This window comes from Brachyistius frenatus, unplaced genomic scaffold, assembly GCF_029030835.1.
Source record: "Brachyistius frenatus isolate BFR_SWC_R1_liver_20210118 unplaced genomic scaffold, ASM2903083v1 Contig_9, whole genome shotgun sequence".
Classification (NCBI taxonomy): domain Eukaryota; kingdom Metazoa; phylum Chordata; class Actinopteri; family Embiotocidae; genus Brachyistius; species Brachyistius frenatus.
Window position 1 is genome coordinate 2,400,930 of NW_027210608.1, and position 19,209 is coordinate 2,420,138.

Below are 19,209 nucleotides of genomic sequence, written 5' to 3' on the forward strand. Positions count from 1 at the left end.
ACCCACTTGCTGTAGTGTTTAGATAGAATCTCAAATGTGCACACTCTTGGAGTTTTCTTCACAGTGATTGCAGACTGCTGAAGGCCCACATTCAGGTTTCCATGACAACAAGCATCTGCCCTGCTGAAGTGTCCTTGAGCCCCAAACAGAAGAAAAGAAAATGCAGAATCTGAATCTGAGGGCTGCTCCTCTGACAGCTGACAATAACCTTTGACTTCTTTGTGGACGATCGTTTATAGAGACGGTTACAAAAAAAAAAAAAAAATCCTGCAGAGTGACTACACAGTATGCAGCCAGTGTCAGTGCAGCCTGTTGCAATTTAAACCTTTAGGACTGTACCATCAGGTCCCAGGCCGGGGGGGGGTTGGGTGGGGTGGGAGGCTAGTTCCGGGAGGTTTCCTGTGGGGCTGAGCTCTGGTGAAGGAGGGGTGGTGTGTGTGTGTGTGTGTGTGTGTGTGTGTGTGTGTGTGTGTGTGTGTGTGTGTGTGTGTGTGTGTGTGTGTGTGTGTGTGGTGTGGTGTGGTGTGGGGGGGGAGGGGGGGTCGTGAGCTTGGATCCTAATCCCTCAGGTTTGTCTGCAGCACGACCTTAGGATAAACTGACATGTAGGCTTTGGACATTTGAAAATGCTGCGGGGACTTTAGCTTTTTTTTTATTATTTATGTTTTTGCTGTTCAGAAGACATTTTTATATTTCGGGAATGCCAACTCTGGTAAGAGAACTTTTGTTATTTACAATGTGTGCTGCATTGTTTAATTTGTTATTTTGTCAGATCAAATCGTGATGTAGTGAGATAATTGAGATGGAGAAGACACCAGCGGTACTATAATTTGTTTTAAAAATTGTATTTGTTCCAACAACATCGAAATACAGCATCAGTTTTTATAGCCAACAATCATTTCATATATAATAATTTACAAAAATCCCAATATATAAGCTCCAGTCTTTGAATACATTTTCATTTTGTCAACTAGCTCCTCTTAAAAAAAGAAATATAAGATAGATATTGTGCCACACGTTTTACTATTTGTCAAATTCTTTCACTTTTAAACGACAGAGGACACTGACAGACCAGGTTGAATGTCTTCCATCACCTGTAACAAGAATCTCTCCATCATGAGGATCCTGTGTTAGGAGAGGACACAGAATCTGGTTACTAATTTATGCATTTGACAGGTTAGCAGACAGGTCTTGCCCAGAAATCATGCAGGCTTGTCCTTTGACCTCTGGAGGTCACTGAAGACCTGAGATTAAAATGAACTCACCGCTTTGACAGTGGAGTATTCATTAGACACCCACACAGCAGATGCAGTCCAATTAATTAATTTTTTTTCCAAAGGAAACAGTGCATAATTATGTATTACCTCTCAATTGCAATCACACCCCTCGCCTTGTTGTTTAGTCGAATCCTGGGTGTGCAAACTGGTAGAGCAGGTCAGCCATTTTTGTATCTGGACAAGAAATATTTGATTAAATCAGCGTAATGCCAATGACATCTTTTGCATTTTTTTGGTCATTTTTAAGCAAAAAAAACACGTTTCTATTTCTCCTATGGTGAATCATATAAGCTGTCAGGTTCAGATCAAACAGCTGTTGTAGTGAGGCCTTTTTCTTGAAATCAGCTGTCTTGTTTGAGTCCCAACGTTAGTTAATGTGCACAGATTGCTAAAATAAAAAAAAATTTAAACATGGTGAAAGCAAACTGAGATAAAGAGACAAATGGTACAAGCTGCAGGCGGTATGGAGTCCCCCTGAGGTGCTGATAAAAACATCTCATCCAAAAAATAATAAAGACAGATAGTAAAATGCAAAAATAACAACTTACGCATCTGAGGGGAGTAAAATTAATTAAAGGAAGCCTGACCCTGGGAGATAATTCATAAAATAACCTGCGAGGTGATTCATGATTTTGTAAATTTTTCGACAGTTCCCAACTGTAGTTACAACGTACATCCAAGAGGGGGAGGTTAGACTGGTTGAGTGTTTAAATATGGGTGAAAAAAAAGCTTCAATAAACCCTAAAAGGAGCCCTTGAGCAAGGCCCTCAGAGGAGGTGTATGGAGCTGCTCTGTGGCCAGCAGCAGAGCACCATGCTTGTACTGATAGCTTGAATTAAATATGAGAAATGTAGCTGGAAAAGATCGTCAACTGTGGACCACTAGGCAGCTCTAATGGTCTATCTACTGCCTGTGTGTGTGTGTGTGTGTACAGCTATTCCTACAAAGTCCATTATCACAGCATTAATATGTAACTCCACACGAGTCTATGCTTCCATTGCTCTCTGTAGAACGAGCTACAAAAACTGATGAAGTGGAGACGACAGAGTTAGGCTCATTCAAACTAGTAAATTATCTAAATGGTAAAAGGTCACTTGTGAAATTGAAATAGCTTTCTGTAAATTACGCGGTGACCTCTCGGCTTCCTGTTAAACTTCACACTCACATTGATTTCCATGATTTCAAAGGGGCTCTCTGACTTTTCGACGACGGGACACTCTCAGAGGAAGACACATCGTGACCTATTCAAAAATCTGCAAAGGCATAGATGCCCATTTGACATCTGAATTTGTGTGTGTGTGTGTGTGTGTGTGTGTGTGTGTGTGTGTGTGTGTGTGTGTGTGTGTGTGTGTGTGTGTGTGTGTGTGTGTGTGTGTGTGTGTGTGTGTGTGTGTGTGTTGTGGCTGTGAATGCAAACACAGATCAATAAGTTGGAAGCGAAGGGAGAGGGAGGGAGACGGAGGGGAGAAGACTGAGTACAGGCAGGCTAACTGTTATGTAAGCGCCAGCTGTGTGAGTAAAGGAGCTGCAGCGGGATGATGAAAGCAATATCACTTCCCTCAACCAGACTGAGCATCCATCCTCACACATTCTCCCCTGAATTGTTCATGTATTATTCACACAACTGAAAGAAGAAGAAAATATAAAGGATTGTGATCACATCAGGGTACTGCAGCTCCTCTCATTACTCTCAGCAACAACACTGATTGGTGCACACATTTTAACACGGACTTTCAAAAGTCCACATCCGAGGGCAGCAAATCCATTTCAGTGCTTTCAATCCAGACTCCGTAATCCACCTCTGCTGTCGGTCACCTCCACGACTTTCGTGATGAAACAATAATGCGAGGCAACAAGGGCAAAATGAAAAAAAAAAAAAAATCTGCAGTCTTAATCTGGATGAAATTACAGTGTTCGTCATCCTGTCACCAAACCAGAACAGAGCGAACCAAATCGAGCATTGTGGGACAATAAAGCCGCAACTGTTTCTGGACTAAGCAGCACCCGTGTAGCCGAATGGGTAATAATACCCCGACAAAAGTGACACCCCTAAAATAATCAGATTCGGGAGGGGAATGTGAATTAAACAAAATCTGAAAAACATTTCTTCATATTATTGTGAAATTCAAGCTATTGACAGGCAACATTAACACAGTTGTTGTTTTTTTACATTAAATGTTGATGAAAAAGGTCCAAATAAAATTGCATGAAATTGATTAATGTGGGCACAAATAAAAAGAAGTGCTCTGAAGCTGCTAACAAGCAAGGCTATCTTTCTAAATTTATTCTCTTTGTTTATTTCTATAAATGTCATCACTAAATCAGACTTCTTACTTTAAGATTCATAAGAATTGATAGAAATGAAATAGTGTTTGTTGAAATATTGATGTTAAATGTTAGATATTTACCAATAATTTAAGGAATCGGATAGGCCAGCATAATTAATCTCCTACAACATATTTACAACCGTGTTTTGAAATTGTGGCTATCAGTTTGTCAGGCTGAAAAAATGTGTGTTTTTCAAAAGTGTCACTTTTGAAAGAAGAAATAACATTTCCATCCTTCCAAAACTAAAATTGTTCTAAAGCAATTAAACAAAATGTTAGTCATTAGAAAACATCTGGCATGCCCAGTAGCTCATAGTGGCTAATGTTATCTGATGCTAGTAAGAGTTTAGAGGGATTTTGTTGTGTAACAGCACATTATGAATGTGAACTGCTGCTACAGCGACCACTTTCAGAACTAACAATTTGTAGCTTTTATGCTATAACATCTGACGTAAAGGCAGGTATCTTTAAAGTACTGTCAAGGTGCTTCAACAATGTCAAGGTAAGACAGTGAGGGATGTTTTGTCCTGCAATGTGAATGTAATCTGACCATAGCGTTTGACCAGATTAATCATATGAAGGTTATATTAAGGTTATTTTACAGTTTAACCCCTGTGACTGTATAATTACTCAACTTCCCATTCACTGTGTGCTGTATTTGGCATTCAACTAAGCTGCTTGGTTGTCTGACACAAAACATTTCTACCAAAGGTCATCATTTGCAATCTCTAAATGACAGAGCATCCAGCCTCAGGTTGACAGCTGCTTGATTGTTCAATCAATAAACGATACAGCAACAAAAATCTGAAAATTCAATGTAATTTGTGTCATTACGTTGGGTGCCTCTGGTCCCCGTACAAATCAGGACAGATCTGAATGTATCCTTGCAGCAGTGCTATGTGATGGATCAAAATGGCGTCAGAGCATTTGAACGGGGAGACGATGAGATTATCTGCTTGTGTGGAAGGACAAGCAGCCTACATGGGAGAGAGGCATTCCCGAGCGTCTCTTTTCCTGCCAAAAGACACTTTTCATCCTTCAACAATAATAACCAGATCTGATTTTAGAAGGGAAAACATTTCACAAATAGTAATGAGTAACACCAGATGGGTTAAACTGATGGGAGAGACAACAGTTTGCATAAACTGAGGGCGTGAAATCAAAAATAATAAAGGGAAGTCTGCCCTTACATAATTACATGACCTATGGTGGGAAAATTGCATACTTGTATATTTTTCAGAGTTTTTCTCGGACTTTGATGTGCTGTTAATGTTTTTATAAAAGGACTGTCATGAAGCCCTTTGAGACTGTAATTGTAACTCAACTTGTCAGGTCATAAGCTGTCCCAAAGGGCACCGTCGCTTAGCAATGTCTCTGCTCTACAAGTGCACTGTTCCTTGCTGTTAAACTGACAGGCTATTTGTGGTGTGTGGTGTTAATTGTGTTTTAGGTCCAGCATGCAGCACTGTGCACATCGAAGACGCTGTTGAGGCCTTAAACTTGAGACGTGGAGTCTTAGAAGACCTGCAGATTTTCTGTTGACACTTGGGATCCAGGAGATTGCAGCGACACTGAGAGCAACTCAAGGCTCCTTCAGAGGATTATGCCATTATAGCTGACAACTTGAGCTTCCTCGGCATACAACGGCGACAAGGCAAAGTCAGTCCTGCTCCCCTTACACGCGGCAGGAACCATGTCTGACCCCTATCACAACAATGTGAACCAGCAGGTGACGGAGGGTGGGGAATACACCTACACCCAGGAGGGAGGAGGTAACGATGGCTACCCGTACCAAACAGACTATCCTCCACAAGACGAGGATGCCCGCAGCGACGCCACTGAAGGGGCAGATGATGATGAACAGATGTATGAGGGGGAGTATCAGGGCATCCCCCACCCCGATGAAGTCAAGGAGGCACGACGGGCAGCTCGGATTGAAGCTAAGAGGAAAGCCCGTATGGCTGCCCAGCAGGAAGAGGAGGAGGACAACCTACCAGAGCAGTACGAGTCCATCATGGAGGACTGCGGCCACGGACGCTTCCAATGGATGCTCTTCTTCGTGCTGGGCCTGGCGCTGATGGCCGACGGCGTGGACGGCTTCGTGGTGGGCTTCGTCCTGCCCAGTGCTGAGAAGGACATGTGCATATCCAACTCCGACAAAGGATTGCTGGGTAAGTGACAGCAAAGTCGTAGTAGGTGGGAAAATTGAAGTCACCCGTGTTAAGTGGTTTCTGCTGAGTGTCTCTATTGAAAACATCCACAGACTTTGCTTTTCATTCCAAAACAAAATAACCATCTTATCACTAGAAGAGAATATGGATAAAATACTGAAAAAATTGTTGAACAAGATGAAGGGCCACACTTTAATGATCTAACCACACTGTCTAAAATGCATGGGACAAGGGGCATTTAGGGCGTGGCCAAATCTACTTTTGCTCGTTTAATGGCAAATGATCTCAGCGCGCAATAAGACGCATGATCCAAAGGGGTTGTGCTTGGTTTCTTAATTAATCATGGGTGTGTTTTGGGCGTAACATGAAACCAATCAAAGTAGGCTATCATCTCCCATTGCCTTCAAGAGCCAGTTATACGTGCACCTTGGCGTATTGCTATGAGAGGGGCAGATTTTCCAAATCGTAGGAAAGAACGATTGTCTTCAGAGGAAACAGATCTACTTGTGCGCAGATTGAGCAGACCAACGTACACAGTAATTATCTGTCTCACTGTAATCTTTTTATTTTGAACCTTCAGACATAGTGTACGCACATTGTGCACACGCTGATGTAGGTGCATAATATTGTCTCAAAAATTAACCTGTAAACTAACAGTAAAATTCAAATTTTAAATGGTAAAATTCGATGCTATAAGATTGAGCCCGGAGAGTTTAAAGTCATGCTCGCAGCTCCATGAAACTGGACTTTGGCACCTTGGTGCTTTGAACTAAAAGCTAACATCAGCATGTTAAAATAGCAATGCTAATATGCTGATATTAAGCGAGTATAACGTTTACCATGTTCACAAATGTAGCTTAGCTGGGATTTGCTAATTAGCAGATAAATTACAGCCCAATTAAAACTTTGACCCGATAATAAGAGGTCAGGGGATAATTATAATTATTATTATAATTCATCCAAATGAATTATAAATTCAATTTGATGGCAATCCATCCAATAATTGCTGAGACATCTAACGAAAAGCCAGAAATTTCAATGTCGTAATGATGCTACAAGAAATGTCAGAGGACAACCAAAGTCACTGTAATTAATTATCTTCATAACATGAATACATGTACAAGATTTCATGATAATTTCCTAAACGGTTGTTGAAATATTTCATTCTCGACAAAATATTGGAACTGACCGACAGACTGATTGATTTAGCAAGCACATTTCTCCCAAACAGATATGAAGCCTTTTGGAAACCGACTAGACTAACTAATTACAGTCATCTGTCGAAGAGTTCCAGCCTTTACCCAGAGAGGAGGAACTCATCAGTGAAATGATCTGCTGTTGTGCTTGGCTGGGACACAACCCTGCATATGTTTGGCTCTTGATGGCACATGGCTGCAGATCACTGCGTCAGACACAAATATCCCTTAGCCACTGGGAAAAATTAGGGAGAAAAGGCTTGGATCCTTCCAGGCAAATGCAAAAATGAAGAACATAATGTGTGTCCTAACAGAGTATAGCTCCATTATAAGCAACCAGATTAGCTTCACTGAGCCTTGGCAGTGGCGCTACATGTTTCAGGAAGTTGACTTGAGGATGCCACCATGCATCCCAATTGTTTAATTATGTTTAGTAGACACAGAAATATAGTTTGTCTGTTGAATAGTGTGCAATAAGGGTTGTGTATTCTTTATTTCAGTTGCCTGTTAGCTTCACTCGTTCCCAAATATTTACCACTAAAGTAAACACCAAGAAATAAAACTGAAATTTGTGTGCGACGCAGAGCCAGTTTACGGGGAAATGTACCTTGAAAACGTCTGTTCCTCACTTTCTGCGGAGACAACTAAACTGCAAATTAAAGCCTCTCACCTTATTTCCAACACCTCGTAAGTAGCCAGGCGATGTGGCAGACTGCACATCGCTCCTTTCATCCTACCAACAGGCTCCTGGGATGGAGCATTGTGAGAGATTGATGAGGAACCTGGTGGTGATTGTATTCGGTGTGTGTTCCCAGGCTAATACGGAGCATGTTGCAGCAGTCAGAGACCCCGGCGGCCCGCAGCGCCCGGTGCAGAGCTGTCAGATACGCTTCAGGCCTCTGACAGGCTGTGGTAGCAGGCGGAAGGCCTGGCGAAAATGAAATCACAGCGTCTGTTTGTGCAGAGCGGGAGGAGAGCCCTGATCATTGGCTGAGAATATGAAGTAGATCTGCAGAATGATCCGATTTGATTCATGCTCATGCTCTGTTCACCAGACACATGGGAGCAGAAATGTATTTAATTCTTGGATAGCAGCTAGACTCCCAACTTTAGTTAAAGAAAAGAGACTCTGCACACGTATCTTTAATGTTGGTTATATTGTTTAGTCCTCAGAGTTAGGATATAAGGGGTTAATATGAGACACAATACCACACTATATATGATTTCAGGGATTCAACTTCCAACCATCCCAAGGAAAAGCACGCTGCTGAACTTTCATTGCAGCTAAAACATTTCTGGAATAAAACCAGAATCACAATTAAAAAGGTCATGCATAAATTATGAGATGTTGTTTTTTGTTTTTTTTATGCTGCCTCCTGCTATTAAAATGGAAATACAGAATGGCTTTTGGTGCTTTCCATTCATTGCTTTGGTGTTTTTGTTTTGCAACTCTCATGTTAATCATTCAAAAACATCTGAGATGTGTGGAATTTGACTTTTTACATGGTTCTGGAGATTTGTTTGCAGTCTGTTAAGAAATAGCAGCACCAATGTCCATGCAAATTATCCAGTGTTTTTTTTATATTTACTTCCAACACTGTGGCATGACAAGTAACTCCTCCTAACTTTTTCTAAATCAGGTTGCACCATTAAAACTTAAGCAAAGTTTTAGTTAATACATATTTTGTTAGTAAGACATTAGTAATGTGTAAATCGGGTGATAGAAATAATGTGTAGCACTTTTCAAACAAAAGCAAACAGCTATGCTAACAAGATGCAGCTGTGGCATTAAAAATTGTTCCAAAAGTAACCAAACTTAATTAATGCCTTTATTGTATTTACAGGTACATACATTGAAATATACTGTTTCAGAGTTATAGCATTCATGTAGTTTTGTGGCAAATATTAGCTTTTTTGCCTAATTGTCGTCATTTGACGTATATTTTGCTATTTTATAAGAATGTAATTTAAAATATTACAACTTACATCATTACCTAACAGATTTTTTTTTGTCAAATGATAGGTTCTTAAATATAAAGAAACCACATATTAGCAAGCCTACATGAGTTTTGTCATTTGTTCATTTAGCTATACAAGAGTTACGCCTTTAATAGGATTAACAATTTCACGAGAACTAATTATGGTGATTTTGTAATAATTTAGTGATGCATTAGATTTCGACAGAGTAAACTCTTCTGTCGTGATGGAGCTAAGTTTGAACTTAAGACCAGTTGTTACAACCGGCTCCATACCAGCAACTGAAGCAAGTTTCATCCACTGGCTACAAAGTCAGTTATTTCTGTTTCAGTCTTTCTAAAGGAGCTGAAACTGGAGGGAAATGTGGCTGATCCTTACTTAAAGGTTTTTTTCCTGCTATCAAACCATTTTATCCGGTGATTCAAATTCATGCAACATATGTTTTCTAAAATATGACCCGCTGTTTAAACAAGCTTATTTTCTTATATCTGTAAATGAACTCAATGACATGGAAGTGACATAAAACTTTTCATACTGAAAATCCTGAGATCTGTTCTAGTTTTGTAAACATGGTTAGCATTTGTTCAGTCAGTATACTGCATATTGTATATTTGGCTTGCTTTGCTGTTGCAGTTTTTAGTAGATGCCTTCACTCTTCTCCCAAATGCGATGCATTACAGTGCTTTCACTTGTAATACAGCAAGCAAAAGATCAAATCTGCCATCCCATTGAGGGATTCTGTGTCTTCATTGTGCTCAAGGACGCTTTTGCAGGCTTGTTGCTGCGGCAAAGGATCCTGGGACTTTACCTGAAGGACAGGCCTTCTGATCACGAGGCCATCCTTTCAGCTTGCCCGTGCACATATCTAAGACCTACACATCGCCTCGAGCAAAATTGTGGCCGAGATATTAGGTAACATGGTCGCTTCGTCTCCCGTTGCCCCGAGCGGTCACTTGTTGAATGGGATGTGCAACTTGGTGTGTAGAGCGCCAGAGCATTTGGACGGTCTCGTAATCCACGGGGAAGGTGCACACTATGGCTGCACGTGCCGTTAAGCTGCTTAGTCCTTCTGTAATTAGGGCTGTGTAGTAAAAACACAGAGCAGGCAGAAGAGTACTCGTTGAAAGGTTTAAACAACAAGATGGAGAGGACGGCTGAGGTTGTAGGTTGGAGCCCGGACACAGACAACACAGGAGAGCCTATCACTCTCCCCAGAGAGTTAGCTAACAGCCAGAAGAAATGGCAGACCGGACCACCTGCACAGACTCCACACCGCTGTGATTCAGGGTGAAATCCGCATTGATAAAGCATGTGCTCAATGTAACAATAAAATGTCACAGATAACAGCAAAGACAACTGGAGCCACACTTAATACATGAACAAAGCTGAAAGCAGGTTTTAAGGGAGTGTGGTGGAAGCAAAGCTATCCGCTGCGGATGCCTCCAAATTGTTGTGACCTTTATTTTTCTGACAGCTTGCAGGGACAGCTATTATCAGTTCAGGTGAATTTTCTTTCTGATCAGTCGATCGGAGCTGCATCACACTGAAACAGTAGAAAGCGTGCTGAAGACCTGTTCTGCTGTGTTCATACGAGGGTGAAGAGAGCCCCCTTGTGGATGAAGACCATCAACTAATTGTGTGCATGTATTTGTATGCAGAGATCTGTAAAGATTTCATTGTCGGTTTAGCAGGTCAAGTAGTGAGTCACTGTGTGTGTTTGCAGGTCTGCTGGTGTACGTGGCCATGATGGCAGGTGCGCTGGTGTGGGGCGGTCTGTGTGATAAAATGGGGAGGAGGAAGTGTCTGATCTACGTCCTGACCATCGACCTGGTCTTCTCCTTCCTGTCCTGCTTCGCTCAGGGCTACGGCTTCTTCCTCTTCTTCAGGTTCTGCTCCGGCTTTGGGTGAGACGCACTTTTATTCCCATTTGCACTTGCAATGCTTCAACAAAGGCTTTTTTTTTTTGCTTTTTTTTATGACTGATCTTTTTCATAAATAATCCAATTTGGTGGAAGCAGGATTCAAAATAAGACCTGACATTTAAATAAGATAAGTAACGGGCAGCACTTCCATTAAAATAAACTGTGGTCTTTTAGCAGGATCAGTCTGGAGGATAGTGTGAAGAAACTATATTGTTTGTTTGTTTTCCTTATTAATATTGCACATATACATTTTACAGTCTTTTCATTCTTAAGGGTGCAGTATTCGCAATCATCTTAAAATAAGACTGATCCCAGACAGATGATTAGTACACTACAAAGGGGGTTATATTCCCTATATTGGTACACACATAGACAGTAACTAAGGGCTTATCTTCAGTTTTATAGCTACTGTTAGCTTTAAAGTTTCAGTGTGTAGAATTTAGTTAGATCTACTGGCAGGAATTGAATATATAATACCAAAAACTGAGAATCAATGAGTTTTCGTTACTTTAAATTGAGAACCTCATCTGTACAGAGGGAGCGAGTCTTCTTCCATCGAGTGCACCATGTTGCACAGCCGAGTTTCTACAGTAGCCCAAAAGGGACAAACCAAAACATTGGCTCCAGAGAGGGCCTTTCACGTTCATCATGGTTACCATAGATTTTCTTACAAACTTGAAAGAGGAGGGCGAGGTGAGGTGTGTTCAGCTGGTTGCAACCTGCAACCTCACTGCTGGGCTTTATCCAATTCGAAAAAACAAGCTCATCATTTGTGTCTCTTACTGTGATCATGTTTGACAGCACGTTCTCTACCATTAAGCTGTCAAACTAAAGCTGATCCATGAGCTTCAGTTTCATGAGAAAATGCTAAAAAAAAGTTTTGTTAGACCCACTGAACCACTGTCTGCAGCATGCTGGCACCACACTGTTAATACCACCTCAAAGACACTCTAACTGCACGCTGCACACAAGGAGATCCCCGTTTATTTACTTCAACCGAGCATTTCTTTATTACACTAATTAAAACAAGTGAACAATGCTCTTTGCTTGTTTTTCATTCCAGTTTTATTGCTGGCTTCCTGCTGTCGCCAGCACCTTGCAGTGCGGCTATTGCTGTGCACTGATTGATTTTGCATCCTTCCAAAACACAGTTCTTTTGATAATGCTTGCAGCCTGACTGTAGCCAGACCTGCAATATCGATGTTTGAGCTTTTTGCTAAGCCAAAGAAAATGCAAGGTCACCAAAATAAAACGGTGGGTTGTTGCTGATTCACGCTGATAACGCGCCTCATGTTAGTCATCAACGCTCACATCTGCAGAGAGGAAGTGAACACATTTTGCTGGCTTCACAGAATGCAAAGAGCAGACAGACTGCACACGCGGGCCTATATGGGAAGATTTGTCGTCATCATGAAAAAGAGAGAAATCTTCTGAAATGCCAGTCGTGCCTGTGCTGATGTTAAACATACTGATGTGATGTTTATCAGCTGTATGTGCAGTAGTTTTTTTTTCTCCACCATTTAAACCATTTAAAAAGTAAAATGTCACAAGAATTATGTAAAATATTTGCGAAAAGGACGTAGCATCAACATAAAAGGTGAAATATTGCCAGTGATGGTGTCGTTATGCTGTAGTTCATGATCATTACCAGGGTTGAAACTTCCCAAGCACCAGGCTGCAGCTGTAAATCAATCACTCTCATCATATGAATCACTTCTCAGTCACTTCCTGCAAATTTGAACCAAATCCTAGACTTAACTCTCTGGTCTGGTCAGACGGCATCACACTGAACACTGAGCACTTAACACAATCCATTAAATACTTCACTAGCCATCAAAAATGTTCTCGTCATTCCATATCAAAATACATTTAAGTCTAAGTTTTCTACCTCTGAAATAAATCTGTATATGGAATTTTGTGTTTGATTTTCCAAAATCTGGGTATCAACTTGCTTGGGTTTTCAATTGCTTCTCCAGAGGTAGATAAAGTCAGTAAAGCTGAAATTCCAGCGGCGACAGAGATAGATGTCTCCAAATAGTTGTGTTTGGTGAGGAAACAGGTTGATGTGTTTTGTGCTTCCTGCTCCAGAATCGGCGGCTCCATCCCGATTGTGTACACCTACTTTACCGAGTTCCTGCAGATGGATAAACGTGGAGAACATCTGAGCTGGCTCTGCATGTTCTGGATGCTGGGAGGCCTGTATGCCTCGTTCACTGCCTGGGGGATCATTCCTCACTATGGTAAAAAAAAAATTGTACAGTTAATTGTTGTTTGTTTCACAAACAACAAATAACTGGGCCGTTTCCCTCTCAGTCTGCAAGATTGGGCTAAATGACTTTAATAGCTCATCTTGATGCTTATGAGTCATATTGGAAAGTAATCACAGCAGTTATAGTCTAAATTGATTAATAATTAACATTAAAACAACCAAACATTTTTCCAGCATCAGGTTTGAAAAACAGTCCAACAGTTGCCTGCATGTGATTGAATTTTTAATGATTTCAATGCAGATAACTCGTGCCAAAAGATGTTTTGCGTAAAGATGCATTTTGTTGCACTTATAAACATGTTTTTTACTGGGTGGTTTCCAGGCTGGGGCTTCGCCATCGGTACCGAGTTCCAGATGCAAAGTTGGAGGCTGTTTATTCTGGTGTGCCTCTTCCCCGTGCTGGCTGCACTCGTCGGAGTCGTCTTCATGCCGGAGAGCCCACGTTTCCTGCTGGAGGTCAGTGGAGCCAGTTTGAAACCCCGGACCAATAAGTGCAGTATCCTAATATTCATTGTCAGTTCACGGTATTAAACATTAAGCTGTGATTGGCTGAGAATGCCGAGTCATCGGCCACCACAGCAACATCCCACTGCTGTGCAAAGGTAGCGAAGGGCTGCTAAGGCATCAGCAGGACACCACCCACCCCTGTTTCTCATCCAGGACATTGTCAGAGCTTTAACCACATGTGGTATTGTGTTTGTATGTTACTGCTGCAGCACTCCCCCACCTTATCACACATCACCCCTGCTGATAAGAGGCAGACCTAATGGGAACGTCGTCCCTCAGCTGCGTGTGTGGCTGCAGTGTATGTGGGAAACCTTCAGTGGTCAAACCCATAATTAAAAGAGTCGCTTCTATACATAGCGCACTACACTGTTCACTGTGTAATTTTAACAAGACACACCAAAAAACCCTGAGAGTTCTCACAGAGCACGCTTGGTTACATAAATATGCATTAATATGTGTGTATATGTGTGTTTTTTTCAGAATGCCCGACACGATGAGGCGTGGATGATCCTGCGGCGGGTTCATGACACCAACTGGAAAGCCAAAGGCGAGCCCGAGAGAGTCTTCACGGTGAGTCTTCATTCACAACAACGTTGCTTAACTTCTAATTTATCAGGTTATTAACAAAATAAAAGTAGCCACAGGCTGTCAGATCTGATTGTTAGCTTTTTGTGCAGGTGATTTATTCGCGCCTTTAAGTGTTAAGAATAGCAAATTGTATGCACTTTATAGTTTGTGTAAATGATTTGAAAAGCTCTTTCATTGCACTTAAAGAGACAGAACTCATGAAGTGAAATAAACTGAGTGAGAAGGGGCTTAAAATGAGGAAGCACAACATTTTAGCCAACCCTAAAACTTAAATTAGAAAGCATAATACCAGAGGTTATGTCATAAAACTTACAGATATTATCTATACAATATACATTGTACACCAAACAGACCAAACAGCGACAGGCTGTTTAAATACTGGTACAAATGTTACTCACATGTCCTGATAAAGATAGAGTGCAGTTTGAACTGCTTGTCCGAATAAAATAACCTCCAGCAGAATCATCACAATCATCTCAGTGTGTGTGCAGCAGTGCTTCATAAAGTAGGGTGTGGACATGCAGATACAGGTTTTAGTGTCTCAGCCAGGCTTATTCAATTTCAGTGATTCTCAAACTGTGGCGCATGTATCACTGGCGGGAGGCGAGGCTCCCCCTGGTGGTGTGTAAGAGCCTTGCTGAAAGGGTAACAACTGCACTGCATGTAAAAAAAAAAAAAAAAGAAGTGTCATTTCATTTAATTCTATGACAGACAACAGTTATTGTACACATCAAAGTGCAGGGACGTAAGATATCAGAATCATTTAAATGTTTCCTGTGCTCAGCCAAGTAGGGTGACGTCACATGAAGTCAGACAGTGTTAGCGTAATGTTCATATCAGCTGAGGACAGTCGGATTTGGACTCTCCGGTCTAAAGCAAGTAGAATAAGAGTACATTTAAATGGCTACAAGGTCCGAGTCATCAGTCTCGAGGCAAATGAGAACTCTGGACCTGACAGGACAGATGAACCTTTCAGTGATGAAGAGGAGCCCACAGTTGGGTAGTGGTGGTTTGAAAAGTGTGGGAACCTCTGTTCTGTGTAACTGGAAGAGCCCACGTTGACAAGAGTGTAAAGAGTGGCTTCAACTCATCATATAGGCTACTGCCTTTGCAAATATGATTGCCAAGATAAATAATATCCAAAGCAAAACTGGTTAAATATCAAAGGGTACAGTATACTAGCTAACAAGATGTAAATAATTGTTGGGGTAGCAGGGTGTTCCCTTTGAACTGCTAAAAAAAATTGGATTCATTTATTCATCTGTATTTATGTACGAAGTTAAAACAAATAAAAAATTAATAAAGAAATTATATGATAAGGGAATTCACTCGATGAGAAACAATAATAATGAAGATAAATGTGAAGATGAAGGTGGTGATATTGAATACTGCTCTCTCTCCGTGTAGGTGACCAACATCAAGACTCCACAAACTCAGGAGGACGAGTTCATAGAGATCCAGAGTGACACTGGAACGGCCTTCCAGCGCTGGACTGTCCGACACACGACCATGCTGCAGCAGGTCCGACAATCCCTCTTCCACGAGAATGAAATACATCCAAATGTGTAGAGTAGAAAGTTTGACTTTGCTCTTCCTGCAGTCGTTACACGTCAAGCGTCCTCTGTCTGTCTGTCCCTCCTTCCTTCAGGTGATGGCCAACATAATGTCTCTGTCCGCTCCAGAGCTCCGACTACAAGGCCTCTTCCTGGTTATTATCTGGTTCTGCTTGGCCTTCAGGTAGCGCCATGACATTTTGCCTCCAGATGCGCGTTGAGATTTGGTTTTCATGTGCTCAGGTTTTGTGTGTTTCTGTGTGCATCAGCTACCACGGGCTGGGAGTGTGGTTCCCTGATATGATCAAGTACATGCAGTACGAGGAGTACGAGTCCAAGGTCCGAATCTTCCACCGGGAACGTGTGGAGCGCTTCCACTTTAACTTCTCTCTGGTCAACCAGATCCACCGCGAGGGAGAGTACATCCATGACAAGTGGGTTTCCTCAGCACCGCTCCTCGGTTACTGTGTGTTTGTTTGTGCTACTGCTTCATGTCATTTCTTTCCTTTCTTTCAGGTTCGCAAACATTGAGATTAAGTCTGTCAAATTTGAGGATTCCCTGTTTGAGAACTGCTACTTCGAAGACGTCAAATCAACCAACACCTTCTTTGAGAATTGCACCCTCAAAAACACCATCTTCTACAACACAGGTACTGTAATGCCAGGCTGCTTTTTTTTTGCTGCTAAAAATAACATATTTCACCCAAATCTGCGAGCCTCACCTCCTCTTACAACCCTTTTGCCCTCTCTCACCAGACCTCTGGCATGAGAAGTTCAAAGAGTGTCGAATGGAGAACACCACCTTCCTCCATCCTAAGAAAGGCTGCCATCTGAACTTCCAGGAGGAGAACGACATCGTGATCTATATGGTCAGCTTCCTGGGCAGTTTGGCTGTGTTGCCTGGCAACATAATCTCAGCTTTGTTCATGGACAAGATAGGAAGAATCCGAATAATAGGTGAGATCAGTGTCGTCACCCACGACAGATGTTTTGTGTGTGTGTGTGTGTGTGTGTGTGTGTGTGTGTGTGTGTGTGTGTGTGTGTGTGTGTGTGTGTGTGTGTGTGTGTGTGTGTGTGTGTGTGTGTGTGTGTGTGTGTGTGTGTGTGTGTGTGTGTAAATCTTGCCTAACATATTTCAGTGTGTCATCATCTGTTTGCCCTTCGTTGTAGGTGGTTCCTTGCTGGCGTCGTCGGCCTGCACTTTCCTGCTGCTGTTAAGTTTCAGTCAAGGTGCTGTAATATGTTGGCAGTGTCTCTTCTATGCCGTCAGCGTGGCAGCGTGGAACGGACTCGAGGTCATTTCTGTGGAGCTCTACCCCTCCTCGAAAAGGTACACGCCAACTCCAGCCCATTAGTAGGTGCAGTGTGAGCTCCATACTTAGTTCAACTCCTCTCTGAAAAGGTTTGGTTCAACATGCCATTCACTAAAGCCCTCACCCAAACAGCAAAGGTCCAGACATATCTTACACGAGTGTAACTAGGCACAACAGGCCCGGCAATTATAGTGACGACATGATTATACGAATGAGTGATTTGACATTGTGGGAAAGTGGAAGTGACAAAGAGAACAGAGCTGCAGGAAAATCAAATGTTCACCCAAAGAGGAATGAATGTGTAACGTGAGGGAACAGATCTGTCTTATTGAACTTACACATTCACTTCATTTAAAAGGTTTTTTAAAACAAAAACAAGCAAAATGTGAATAAGGAATGACACTGTGTTTATCTATGTCCGCCGCTGGCCTTAGCATGCCCAGCCGAGCCCTGTATTTCTTCAGCCATATGTTGTTTTGTTGGTTACATTCGGGACGAAAGCATCCACCATCAGGGAGAAACAATTGCTCTTATAAAAGTTACTGATAAACGTTGAAATTGTAAACAGAAGCCACAATGGAAAGCCTGACAAGCATAGCAACGGGGGGGGGGGATTCAGTGAATGGTCAGCTACCACTTCTATTAAAAGCTACATGCCAATTTAAACTCTGCCATTTAAGTCACGGTCTAACTCAGCTTTCTTGCACCACAATAGTATACTCACAGTTCAGCACATATCCAGTTCATCATTCAGTCAAATTATGCATCTAATGCTTGTCTGTCTTTCTGACTCTGCAGAGGGACAGCGTTTGGGATCCTGAACGGGATCTGTAAGTTTGCGGCCATCATCGCCAGCTTCATCTTCGCAGCCTTCATCGGCATCACCAAGATCATCCCCATCTTCCTGGCCTTTGCCGCCCTCGTCTGCGGAGGGCTGGTGGCTCTCAAGCTGCCCGAAACCCGGGAGAAAATCCTCTCTTGAAAAGCCAAACTCCTGCAGCCTCCGGGCCCCAGGCACAGCGTAGCTTCGGGGGAAAGATTCAGCCTAAACTGAAATATGGAAGACAGGGAAGAAAGGCCACGTTGTGCTAGCATTGTGTTTATGAGTCTGTCATTGTTATGATTAAAAATGTTGAAAACCTGTCTGGTTGCCTACACGAACCTGCGGCAGCTTTCTGTTTCCGCCCTATCAGCTCCTCAGGCTGCCCTGCATTCCTGTCACATCATATGAAAGTAGTCTTTGTCATCCTGTGTCGCCCCGTCCTCCGCTCACACACAGCGTAGCAACATTTTGTTTTGTTTGAGGTTTGTGTAAAGATTTAATGTGAGATGAAACTGTGTCTGTACTTGAACGGTGATGTAGTTCATGTTACCATGTTGTGCTTTGATTTCATTCCCTCTTGGAGAAAGAAAGAGCGAGGACTTCTAATGATAACTTGAACGGGGTTGGAGTCCTGTTGTATTCACCGCCGAGGCTCAGCAGCAATATCACTGCTGGTGTTGTTATTCGGAGGAACACCTCTTTCGTTCACCCAGTCTTTATTTATTCTGCACTGTCCTGTGGTGTCCGTAGTCTTCTGTAGTCGTTGCTCGATTTCTTCTCTCTAGATATAAACCCGGCCTGACCATTTCATTAAATATAGGAGATATTTTTTATTGAATCCACTCTTGTTCATTTCTCCCAGCTGATCCAAATCCAACCCGACTGGATTCTCCTCACTGTTTGTCGTCTTGTCCTCGACTGCGGGTCGTCGTGTCTGTCCTTCAACTGTAGAGCTGTGTGTTGTAGGTGGTGATAACGTAGAGTTTTATCTGTCACATCTTGCCATGACAAAAGTGTAAGGAACTGTTGTTGAATTTGTTTTTTCGTCTTTTTCTAAAAAGAGAGAATGATAAGAAACTGTGAGATTAGATGTTTTGATATGATGTTCTCATTTTAACGTTCTGATGAAGAACTGCTTGCTGCATTTCTGACAACATGTGTCAAGATTTCTAAGGAGCATGTTACTTTTTTTGGCATGACTGAGCTGTGTGTGTGTGTGTGAGTGGCTGTTATCCACACATCTGTGAATTTACTGAGACACAACAGTCTGACTACCAATACTGTAT

At 42.1% G+C, this 19,209-nt stretch overlaps 1 protein-coding gene across 1 annotated transcript; it reads left to right on the forward strand.

The window, feature by feature from the left end:
• Positions 1-5,297: 5,297 nt before the first annotated feature.
• On the forward strand, positions 5,298-18,944 carry sv2ba (synaptic vesicle glycoprotein 2Ba). Its single transcript, XM_069690257.1, has 12 exons — positions 5,298-5,775; positions 10,672-10,852; positions 12,959-13,110; positions 13,462-13,595; positions 14,127-14,216; positions 15,642-15,755; positions 15,883-15,971; positions 16,057-16,221; positions 16,304-16,437; positions 16,544-16,744; positions 16,958-17,117; positions 17,899-18,944. Exons 1-12 carry the CDS (start codon positions 5,298-5,300, stop codon positions 18,080-18,082), a joined length of 2,082 nt encoding a protein of 693 aa, XP_069546358.1. The 3' UTR covers positions 18,083-18,944.
• Positions 18,945-19,209: the final 265 nt, after the last annotated feature.